Source organism: Boleophthalmus pectinirostris, unplaced genomic scaffold, assembly GCF_026225935.1.
Source record: "Boleophthalmus pectinirostris isolate CB_2022bp ecotype Guang Dong unplaced genomic scaffold, ASM2622593v1 HiC_scaffold_13, whole genome shotgun sequence".
Lineage (NCBI taxonomy): Eukaryota > Metazoa > Chordata > Actinopteri > Gobiiformes > Gobiidae > Boleophthalmus > Boleophthalmus pectinirostris.
The window spans coordinates 19,798,024-19,810,923 of NW_026571036.1; the positions used below are offsets into that span (position 1 = coordinate 19,798,024).

Below are 12,900 nucleotides of genomic sequence, written 5' to 3' on the forward strand. Positions count from 1 at the left end.
TGTTTGCTGTAAAGCAGCAAAGACGAGGAAATCTGAACATAATAACTTTTGTCTACTTAAAGACAATAAAAAGTCCAGTCTTTCCTTAACCATATTAAAAATATTATTGATAGAGAAATGCTTTATATATGAGATCACTGGTTTTAGTCCTTGTTTTAGTCCTGGTTTAGACCTGCTTTAGTCCTAGTTTAGTCCTGGAATGGATTAATCCTGTTTTAGTCCTGGTGTTTGTTCTGGTTTAGTCCTGGTTTAGACCTGGTTTAGTTCTGGTTTTAGTTCTGGTTTTAGTTCTGGTTTTAGTTCTGGTTTTAGTTCTGGTTTAGTCCTGGTTTAGTCCTGGACTGGTTTAGTCCTGGTTTAGTCCTGGACTGGATTAGTCCTGGTTTTAGTCTTGGTGTTAGTTCTGGTTTAGAGGCGCACAGGAGGAAGCGCGGTTTACGCAGCGCACGCGAGAAAACACGGTCCACACGCGGCTCACGGGAGCACGTCGGTGTCCGCGCAGTAACTACGGAAGGAAACGTGGTCCGCGCGTTCTCAGGTTAATGACGATGATGAAGTGTGTGTGTGTTTGTGTGTGTTTGTGTGCGTGTCCCCTCATGTGGCAGGTCACTATAGGACAGTAGTGCAGACATCATGAGCCTATGCAGGTTGTTTTCACCAGTGACATTTAAGTTGTAGGCGATTTTATATTTGTTATTTTCTTTTATATTTCACATCGGGAGAATAATTTCCAAGACACGAATGTGTTTTTACCTGTGCACTGCTGCCTCTGTTCTACTGGCTCTTCGACCTCGTCCATTGTGCGACTGACGCCGCCAGCGTTAACATAATGTTTACGTCGCTCTTACTGCGCGCGTTTTGTGTGGGTTTCCGGCAATGAGTGGAATTACATTATTAAATAAAAAAAATTATAAATGTGTTCTTTGTGTGTGTGTGTTGTTGTCCCAACAACACAGAAAAACAGGTTTTATAATAAAGCAACTCGCATACAGAAACAGTAAAGTTAGAGATTAAAAATGAGATTAACGCGATTAAAAAACATAACACGCTAAATATGACTGTAATTAATTAATCGCAATTAACGCGATAATTTGACACCCCTAATCAAAATTATACATAGGAAATAGGCATTTAATCAATCAAATTCGACTTATTCAACGCAATATGTATAATTCAGAAATCCCTTGGAGAGGTACTTGGAAGGGGGTGGAGAGCTACTGGTAATTCCCGAGCTACAGGTTGGAGACTCCTCTGCTAGGTGATATCAGTCCGCCGCTGCCAAGCTTTTTATCAGGAAGTATAACTCGCTGCTGCTGCTCAGACCTAAATCCTTCGAATGTGAGGTTGGTTTTACTTCTAAAATTATTCTATCAACACAGACATTCACATTGATAGTCTGGTGTAATAATAGATATACCTCAGGTGCTTTGTGGAGTGGGTAAGACTGTTTTTAGTGGCAGGATAACTATGGCCATTGACATGCACTAGCCTAACACCAGCGACCTCTGCAAATACAAGGACTGGATGGAATATTTTAAAAAGTGTCTCCACACATCTTCAACACTCTGGCTCACTAGGAAATGAGGTCCTATGTCCCAAACTCCAGACTGTCCCTTTAAGGAGTAGACAGTCTATGCAACATCCGTCATTACAGTGTTACCCAATGCCATTGATCTGTGCATAACTCATGTTCTTGCTGCATTGTAAAGGAGCCATTTTCCACTTAGCACACAGAGCACAGCAGCATTTGGACATCTACAAGTGTGCTATAGTGTATTGATGTATTATTGAAGGTTGGACCAGACAGAATACTGAGGAGATGAGGGATCGAATGTGTCCAAAGCAAATCATCACATCAGTTTGGAGAAATCACATGTCATCTCTGCGCCTGTGATCGGCCTCATTCTGCCATGTCACGTTTACACGGCTTTTAACTTCAAGTCTGATTTGGTTCCATGGAGATTATCAAGACTTTAGATGAATTTTCTATTAGTGGAAGTTACGAGTAGAATGTGATTTTGCAGAATGTTTCACAGACTTGTTTCTCTTGGAATGTTGGTTAAAAATTCTTGGCCTTGGGTGGTGGAAAGAGAGGAATGATTTTAACAAAACTAAACAAATCTTTCTAAGTTTCATTATTACTGGTGTTTCATATTGTCATTGTGTCCTTGAGCAAGACACTTCCCTCACCTTTCCTTATGCATTACTTTGATTGTGTGACAGAAAATTAAATTGTAACTGCAATAAATTGTAAAAGAAATGGTTGATTCATGAAAGACATGGCCTGTGCATCAATTAATCTACTCTCAGAATTTTTTGGATCTTGCACATAAAGTACAATGTGCACAGAGTAAGTAAACTGCATCTTATGGAAAAGGCAGATTAAAGTGTCAAATCACTCCAGCTAACTTATTGCTAGAGATGTAACGATATCCAAATTTCTCTGTACGATACTACCACGATATCCATTTCACGGTACGATATTTATTGCGATATTTTGTGGAGACTAACAAAACTGTCAATACGCTACTTTTTCCTCTCAAAATGCCTTGACAAGACTTAACCCGAAGAACTAAGACTTAAAAGTGCTTAGAACTGTTATTTCTTCATGTAGTCTACACTGAATTTAAGCAGAGAAACTCGATATAATTCGATATATTGAGCCGTACTTTTGAGGATATGACATCACGGTATTTCGGTTCTTGTTACATCCCTACTTATTACATACTTTATCCTTTCTACTGATGTCCATATAATTCCTTATAATATTAAGAAAAATTAAATCAAAATCTATTTTTAAAACAGTTTGAATTAGTCCAAACTTTCGTAACACACAGAGAACATTAAAATTATTTACTTCGGTGATCATTTATATGAGCTTTTTACAATTTTTAGACACCAGAGCATAGTAATGCAATGGTAATGCAACTAGCATGCTAACAGCGTATTTATTGGTTCAGAGACGATACAGTCCTTTATAATTAAGATGCAGACATTACAGCAGTCTCATTTTTACAATATATCTGAGAGCTGTTTTACAATATACAGTATCTGTGCTGGGGACAGGCCTATAACTCTTATAACGGACTAAAAGACTCACAGATTACAGCCCAAATAATGATATCTTAGTTCCTCTAGTTATATACATTTATACGCTCTAAGCTCTTTTGTATATTCACCTTTACTACATGTATACAAAAGTGCCTGCAGAGGACAGAGGTGGCCACAAAAACAAGAACAAGAACAGCCTCTTACAGCGATTTCCCAGGATTCCTTGTGTCGACAGGAGTGTGTGAGAGTTTGTGAGGGATTTCCTTGAATGCAAACATGATTTCCTGTGCACTCTCTTTCATGTTTTGTTGTCTTCCTCACGACTCCTCCGAGACCCTGTTTAAACACTGAGGGTGTGAGTCATTACATCCCAGTTTGGAGGCTCTTCTCTGGGGAGGTTCAGATCTTAAGCTCCCCTCTTTCACCTTGTGGTTCTCCAAAAATGAATTCTACACAGTATCCCTAACCCTCTGCTAAGTCATGTGTGTGTAATTCTGTGGTTATTCTAATATGTGCTATAATCATATCTATAAGCAATAAAATATGTAACATTAAAGGTGCACTGTGTAACTATTTTGATGGAGGTTTTGCCCACTGCTTGTCTCCATGGAGATGTTATTGTTTTTCCTAAAATGGTCCACAGTGTGATATTAATCTTGTGTATCTCTATGGAGACAGTACAGGTTAAATCTGTGGAGAGGCAACCCCGCTGTACTGAACTGTAATTTAATAAATACAAGTTTAATGCCATACTCGAAAAGCAACAACATGTTCATGGAGGTAAACACTGGGCGGAAAAGTTACATATTTTAGTGCGTCTTTAAGCAAGCTTATAGCTAGTTAAAAGTACAAAAACATTATTTTCCAAGCTACTTTCTTCTTTTCAACATTGTTTTTCAGTCAAGGAGAAAGCTAATGCATCTACATTGTCACGGCAACAATAGAAGTTAAACACAAATGCTGAATTACAATGAGGCGATACATTTTTAAGGAAGAAAGGCAAAGAGGCGATAAGTGAATGTTTACGTGCGGTGGATTTGGTCTTGTATAGCACCACATCTGGGTTTATTTTGTTGTTGTTCCACTGTGTTTACTAAAGCACATCAGCAGGAGGGGGCTACTACAACACTATCTGAATGAATGCTGTTTTTGTACACGCACTAAAGGAAATACTACACACAGGACACCAAAGCTCAGGCATTATACAAGGGACACAGAGCACGACTAAACAGCAAATCAATGTATAGGAAAAGAGCATGCATTTTAGATCTTAAGAAGTAGCAGACTAAATGAAACAGCTGTTATCCCTGGCAAACTGCTAATTCATTTAAAGCTGCATTACCCAATGTTCAAATAGGCACATCAGTAATATTCACATGAATGCCTTTTAGTGTGCACAGCTTTAGAACAGCTTTTCAGATGGAGAAGTGCCATAGGGGCGGACACCAATGTGTAGTCAGTGCAAGTGCTTCAAACAGCTCCTATTTTCAGGTTGCAACTGCTAAAATAAAAAATGTATTTTTTAAGGAAATGAGTAGTCTTACTTAGCCTTACATGACAAGATGGATTCTAGTGATATTTGAGAGTTCAGAAACTCAGGAAAATCCATCTTGTCACAGCAACCAAACTCAGCGAAACGCCCAAATGAACCAAAACAAACCAACAGACATACTTCGGCTCAAGGAAGATGTCTGTGCTTTTCTCTCAACTGATTTAGCCAAAGTTAGATTTTTCGTCTTGTTCTGCTGTTGTGGCGCTTCGACTAATCAGATTCAAATAATCATCATTATTCTCCATGTTTTCTGATCACTTTCAGTGAGAGCGATCCCAGATTGATACTGTGTAGAACTCAATTAGAGTGACACATATATCAATTTGGTGTGAGCCAGGTTTAATCTGACCTGTCTTATGCACTTTAAGCTCCTTAGATCAGTGTTTCCCAAACTTTTTTTCTGGGGACCCATATTTTAAAAGTCATCAATCTTCCCAACCCAAGTCAATAGACATTATTCGTAAAGGTGGATTTGACCATTATTGAACATTAATGGGGACATTTTATTGTTGACTGAGTGACCGTGTCTCTCTGAACAATTAGTATTAATCAAGTTTTAAGCAATGAAAAACAATCATTGAACCAGCAGTAAAAGGGATCCATAAGTCGCCTATTTGGACATTAAATGTACCCCATTTCTTTTTCTTTTCAACTTTCAATTGAACCAGCAATACTGGAAAAAAAAATTCAGTAAAATCATTACAAAAAGATTAGAAATTATACAAAACATGTCTTAACATTTCTACTGAGATAAGTGGGCCTGTCTGTGCTTTTGTAGCATGTTCCAGTACGGGGTGCAGGAGCAGAGTGCAGCACACATATCAATGTGAGAACTGTATATTGGAGACTTACATACAGATCAAGGCAACCCCAAAAAATCTCTTGCGACCCACCTGAGGGTCATGACCAAGTCTCTGGGAAACAATGACTTAGTCACAGAATGATGTGCTCTATAAAACATATAAATAATAAAGTACAGCTTCTGAAGTAATTTTGTTGCCCCACCTTCACCTCATGCAATTACAACAAATGTCTAAATATCAGAATACACCACATTTTCAACTTAATAAAAGTCTACGTGCTCAGTGAGTTTCTCTAGAGGCGGCCTTGGTTATTTTTAAGGTCTTCTTTCCCTCTCTATAAATAGGGTGGCGTCAGTCAGATACTTGTGGGACAAATGAGCTCTCATATTCCGGCACACAGCAGCTTAAAAGGGAGTAAGTATAACCAGAAGCCCATGTTATTTCTGACAAAGTGGTCTTCACTGATATGCACGCTCTGCTTTTGTTCCAGCACATGGCCCACAGGATTAACCCCAGACGACTGAGGAATATGTTAGCAAAGCGCTGGGAGAGGAATGCTAAATGAAGGTGGGAGTCAATAAAAATGTAATTATATGTCAGTTTATTAGGAACAGCTCAAACAAGATGAAAAGAGAGTGAGCTGCCTGAGAGGCACAGAGAAAGAAGCTCTTGAAGTCTCGGTGGGATTTGTCAACACCAACTTCTTTTTGGTTTTATTTTTTTAGTTTGTAGAAGTGATGGAATTGGCTCTATGCGCAGCCACACCTGGCAACTACACTGTTAGCACCACTACTTCCTGTCCAGCTGGATATCTATGGGTTTTTTGCTTTGAGTTGTGTAAAAATATTTAAAGATAAAGTACTGGACAGCGAGATATGAGTGGATGTCAATATTTGGATGACAACGTTAAAAACTACAAAAAAAATAATACTTCACCTGAGGAAGTAAGCAGGTTGGAGTCACAATTTGTCAAAGTCTATGTGAACCTATGAAGGAAATGAATAAACGAAGGGACTGATGTGTGGTGACTGTAACTATGACGACTTTAGTGCAAGTGAATGAAACTGACAGACAGAACTGACAGCAAAATTGTTTCCAGGAACCATTATGCTAACTGTAGGCCACAGCTGACACATATAAGGACTGCTCAGCGATCTCTTATATTTCGTTGGTCAAAGATGAAATATGAAATGTAATTCTGGTCAAATAGAACATTTCAGTGTGAGAAAAGTCAATCTGAACCAAGAACAGTTGAGTCACACTTTATGTAACTTTTTGAAGGTTCTATATTATGCAAACTTGACTCTTGTGAGATTCAGGGCCTGTTTACAAGAGAAAGCTTGTGGGTAAAAACGACAAAATATTTTATCGAAAATGCCTTTTGTTTAGACGGTGATGGCGTTTTGGGGGGCAAAAATCTGAAACCATCCTCCTGAGTGGACAAGTTGAATACACTCCGCCATAGCGTTTCAGTCTACAGATGCAAAACTGTGGTCAGATCTGCTCACATCGTGTACGTGTTTACGTCACATACGTACAGTACACAGAAACAAATGTCCTAACAAATTGACAGAATATACATAGACACTACAGTGAACAGAGAAGGATCTACAATTACCTCTGTCAAATTCTGGATGCACAAGTTCATCGCAGGCGAGCCAGACGGGTATGGACGAGACCTGGGAGAACCAATTGATGGTGGGACAACTTTCTGGAAAGAGTAGCTGATGAAAATGCGTGGCTTGAAAACTTCCGTATGTCCAAAGATGCCCTTTTTGCTTTGAGTGAAGGCCAATCAAATTCCACGTACTTTGGCGTCACCATATGCACGCAGATTTTCTCCTGAAAACACTTGTCCTAATGCGGAATAAAAAGTAGATGCGACGCCAGTTTGTGTCTTCTGTTCAGACTGTCATCATATAAACGTAGCCTCAACCTCCTCAAAAACATACCTAGAGTTGTGTTTTGTTTCATTCATACATGCTTGAGTAATCCTGCATTATTAGTCTGTCTTCATCTCCACGCCTGAAAATGCTCTGTTCCACCTTGTGATGTCATGTAGTAGTAATTTTCAAGTTAACTTTTGGGCTGAAATTAGACAAATAATAAAGGTGTATGGATTTTAAAAACACAGTAGAGCACTATTACCACATGACATCACAAGGTGGAATAGAGTGATTTCTGTTTGAGAGAAGAACTCAGTCTAACTATGCAGGGTTATATAAAACAGAACTCTGTATGTTTGTGATGAGGAAACAACATTATAATGTAGACCAGAAAATACTGAAATATGCGTCCTTTCCTGCTTTATCAAAGTTTCAAACAGTGACAGTAGGAAATGGATATTGAAACTGGTTCCTATAGCTCTCACAAACACTTGTATTCATATGCATCTTTTTCAGGCATGTGGACAGACCTGGAACAACCTTTTTCAAATGGTAAAATGAAGCAGAGGGTGCACTGTCAACACTCACAGTCAATCCTTGCAATGCTTACCCGTTTTTCTTTCAAGTTTGTGATTGATAAAGCATTTTTATTAGCAGTAACATCATGCATTAATCTGATCTTTATACACCTAGATTGTATGTCAATGTAATGCACTGTGTATGTAATTTCATTGTATCTCGATATATTTAAAGATAACGTAAATCTTAAAGTGTCACCAAAAGGATTGTGATTTTTGAAGCTGCAGTAAAATATTGTGTGCTTTCTGTCTCCCTAATAAAGATGAATAAAATAATAATATCATTAGCGTGCACTCAGACTGGTCCCAGAACTTAATGGGGTCAGCTCAATAATAAAGATGGAGCAAGACTCAAGACCAAAACTCCCCACAGCTAATCCACTCAGTCTTCAGTGTCCTCTGTCCGGCAGTACTTTTGAAAATCTCTTTATATGTCTCTAGGCCTTTCTTAAACTTCCCAAAACAAATAAAAATAGTCTAACTTTGAAATTGTTGCATTGTATTTTGTATTGTATTCTCCTTTCTACCTGTGAAGAAAACAATGACTGCTGAAGAAACAGACAAATATTTCAGCATGACCCAGAAACTTCTTAGCTTCTTACATTTACATAAAGACAATTAAAACTCAATAAATGATAAAATAACTTAAAAAATAAAAATACTGACAAACAAGTAGCTCACTCTGCCTTATTGGTCTGAAGTGAGGAATGAGCAAATATCATATGACTTTTTCAAACACCATTTTAAGGACTTTTGACCATTCAGGACATATACTTTTTAAGTTTTAATTGCCATGGAAACGGTTCAAAATTTTTTTACCACTCAAAAACACCCAAGGATATGAGCTCACAGAAAAAGGTTAATGGAATTATTGCGGTTTTTCTAATTAAATTAAGCTGATATTTTGATTAGAGGAGTCTCAATAGACAAACAAACAGAAGGCCTCAACACAATGATGTGCAATTACATTTAGTATTAACATAAAATGAACTCTTTCTATGCTTCTTCATTCATCTTCATTATGTTGGATTTGATAGGACTTTTCTGTATTTGCTCCCAAACAAAGCTGTCTGCTCCAGGGAACATCCTTTCTAATACTCACTGACAAACAACACAAATGGGTTTTTTCCATCTTGCCCTCAAACGATATTTTTACAAGTAATATATGTTCTGTTTGCAGTTATTAACATAAACAGAGGCACAAGCCATCAGTGTTTTCAATGGCAGCACATCCAGGACCCTCGGAGGAGAAGAGAATAAACTGAATCTGATCAGATACTTTGAACAGACTGGAAAACAAACAAGAGTGCAGCTCAGGCAAACTCATGGAGGATATGTGGGTCAGAGAGCAGCAGTTATCTCCAAACAAACAAGGTCCTTATGGAGGAAATGTATAGAAGACGTTTATAACAGTGGGATTAACTCAAATCAGCTCCCGTGCCATCAAGGTTTAAAGGTGCACTGTGTAAAGTTTCTACTTGTTTCTATGGAGACGTCAATGCTCTGCCTGGAATATTCCACAACATGGCATTACACAGATCTACCTTACATTTATTCAATTACAGTTGGTTTTATAGTTCAAAAATACTTAGGAAAACAGACATTCTGACTGTGAGCGGGGTCATCTCTCCACAGATCTGACCTGTAACTTGTTCTAGTTTGGTCTCCATGAAGATAGAAAGGTTTAATGCCACAGTGTGAAACATTCCAGACAAAGCAATAATATTTCCATGGAGGAAATCATTCGATGGACCTGCACCAGAAAAGTTAAAAGGACAGTCCCGAATTTTGGACGTACAGCCTCATGTCCTAGTGAGCCAGAATATTGGAGACATGTGGAGAGACTTTTTTAAAAATTCCATCCATTCCTTGTATTTACAGAGGTGGCTGGTGCATGTCAATGGCCATAGTTAGCCTGGTGCTAAAAACAGTCTTACCCACTCCACAAAGCACCCGAAGCAAATCTGTTATTAGACCAGATTATTGATGTAAATATCTGTGTTAATAGAATAATGTTTGAAATAAAACTGACCTTGCATCGCATCAATTGTCACATGTTGAGGAACTATTTTCTCATATATCAGTGCTTCACTAACAAAACTTTCTATCAGGAAGTACAACTTGCTGCTGCTGCTCAGACACAAATCCTTCAAATGCAAGGTTGGTTTTACTTCTAAAATAATTCCATCAACACAGACATTTACATCGACAGCCTGGCGTTATAATTGTTTTACCTCAAGTGTTTTGTGGATTGGCTAAGACTATTTTTAGTGGCAGGCTAACTATGGCTATTGACATGCACTAGCCTAGCACCAGCGACCTCTGCAAATACAAGGACTGGATGGAAAATTTTTAAAAGTGTCTCCACCTGTCTTCAACAGTCTGGCTCACTAGGAAATGAGGCCCTATGTCCAAAATTCCGAACTGTTCCTTTAAACAATACACCTTGAAGTGTTTTATGTTGATTTTTCTGAAATATTTTAGACTTGGACAACTCTCGACTAAAAGGTTGAGCTAAACATTGCTCCATAAATGTTTAATGTTTCTAAATTAAAAAAAGAAGTATACGCAATGGCAACACTTTGTATATTAGGGTTTACTCACATTAGCCTCACAAAACCATGCCCAAAAACACAGAAAGCTCTTAAAGATTGCCATGTTTATCTATGGCTGGAGGAGGAGGGCCAAAGCACAACATGGCAGCCTCACTACATCAGTCAGCCATAGAACAGCTGTGGGTTGAAGCATACTTACCATGACTAAGTATGGAGTGAATGGATAATGGCTACAGCGATTTGAGAGACTTTGTCAAACCCGTATTATTATTACCATTTTAAATTCTATTTTATTATCATTGTCATTTCTCCCAGCTGCACCATACAGCTCCTATGGACACAATGAAAAACAAAAAACTCCCTCGATGTCATGATTTATGAGTGTTTATTAGAGATTTCTCATGTTCCAAACTCAAAGCTGTATTTCTAAAGTCCAACTAAGCATGCTCTTTGTGTTTTTGTCACCACTATTACCCCAGCGTGAAGCGATGTAGTCTCTGTAGTCTTAGCACATGCCTGTAACACAATCGGGGGCTCATTTGTTTAGAGAGAATTAATTAGCCACTATTAGGGTGAAAACAATAGCAAACAATAGGGAAGAGGCCTGGACTGTGCAAAGACCAAACCTGCCACGCACCAACAGGCAAATGTGCACCTATGCTTCCAGGCCACTGCAATTACTACAAGACAAGCAGTACATGCGCCGCAATGAGGGGGAGGATCTCAGTATAACAGATGTGGGTGTATTAGAGGTATCCGGCATTGCTTTAGCTTGGAGGCAGACAGCTGTTGTTGACATGTTCACCAACCAAACCCAATTACAGAGCACAGGCTGACGGCTGCTTCATTGCTGTTCACGCTCAACACAAAAGTGGACTAATTTTTCCCAGTTTTATTACTTATTATTATTTGGTTGACAATGTACCAGAAGTGTGAGAAAAATAACAACTAACAATTTAATGGTCAGATTGTGATGGTGAAGAAATTACACAGATCTGTACTGGGAATAGAGGCTTAATCATCCTTATTTTAGTTGCATCTGCCTGTAACTATGGGCTGCAAAGGTCATAGGTCATAGGTCTCAGGACAGACAAATACTGACGTACTTTGTTGATGTAACACAGGGAAACATGTTATCTCTACACAAGTGTTTGACTGACAAGAAAAAAAGTAGCTTTCATTATTATATCTTCAATACAAGAAATTTGGTCCAAGTTAGAATTACATAAGGCATAACAGAAAAATTATAAGATAACATACAGCAACAAGTGGCCATAGCTTTAAGTGAGGTGTAACAATAACAGTTAATAGGTCAAAAAAATAGATTAAGCATTTTCCTATGATAGAATGTCTGAGAACCATGGTGTGGGAGACCAGGATAATGGCTTAAGAGAGATTAACAAGTTTATAAAGTACTTCAAAAATCTATTCAGTATTTGCATTAATTACAGTATACTTCATTTGCAGCACTGCAATAGGACAGAAAAGCCAACATTTTGTTCATCCCAAACAACAAAAATAATTATCCAAGATTTATTAAAGGTGAACTATGTAATTTTTCTGATGGTGGATCTACCAGCTGCTTATTTCCATGGAGACTTTATTGCTTTATGTGGAATGTTCTGCAGTATGGCATAAAACTTATCTCTAGGGCAAGTTCCAGATCAGATATGTGGAGATTGTGGCAATAACAACACCTGTAATAAATTCAAGATGGATAGGTTTAATGCGATAATGTGGAACATTCCAGGCATAATGAAATCTCCATGCAGACAAACATGTGATGGATCCCCCAACAGAAAGGTAACACAGCACAACTTTAATATAAATAAGTAAATGGACCAAAACCATATCTTCTTTTGTAGCACGGCCTTCGTTCCTCCTGATCACACTGAGAGCCTATGCGCAGCTGCTCTTGTGTCAGAGCCACTTCTTGAGCACGGCAAGCGCTGTGTTGAAGGTGAAGTGTGACTGATGCGTTCCCCTGTGGGCCAGCAGCAGGGAGCCCGCCTCTGCAGCGTGCCCCGCAGACAGGAGGGCGGAGGCGGAGCGCTCCACGTCCCAGCCCCCCTCGCTCTGGTGGGCCAACATGTGGGAGCTGAGCACAGGGTACAGAGGAGAAGAGACACACCCCACCAAGAGCCCCGCGTCCAACAGCAGAGACAGGAGCTCAGCGTCACACTGAGAGGCACAGTCCTGGAGAAAACAGAGAGGCAGGTTGAGCACTGTGGAGATGTTTTATCCAAGTGAACAAAATAACTGTAACTGTATCTGTATTAATGTTATGCTACAATTTTAAGATCTGTTTCACATTTGACACATCAGAAGTGTGTAACTTTTCTGGTAGAAGGTCCGCCACCTGCTTGTGTCCATGGAGATATTAAAAGTTTTGCATTTATTATTCCAAAGTATGGAAATAAACTTGGTCATCACAATGGAGACAGGTTAATGGTCAGATCTATGGAGAAGAGCAAT

At 38.8% G+C, this 12,900-nt stretch overlaps 1 protein-coding gene across 1 annotated transcript in view; it reads right to left on the reverse strand.

Moving 5' to 3' along the window:
• Window positions 1–10,793: 10,793 nt before the first annotated feature.
• Window positions 10,794–12,900, reverse strand: part of nbas (NBAS subunit of NRZ tethering complex) — a 167,199-nt gene continuing 165,092 nt past the window's right edge. Inside the window, 1 exon segment of the mRNA XM_020938410.2 lies at window positions 10,794–12,621. Within this exon segment, the coding sequence (XP_020794069.2) occupies window positions 12,346–12,621 (276 nt within the window). The 3' untranslated portion in view covers window positions 10,794–12,345.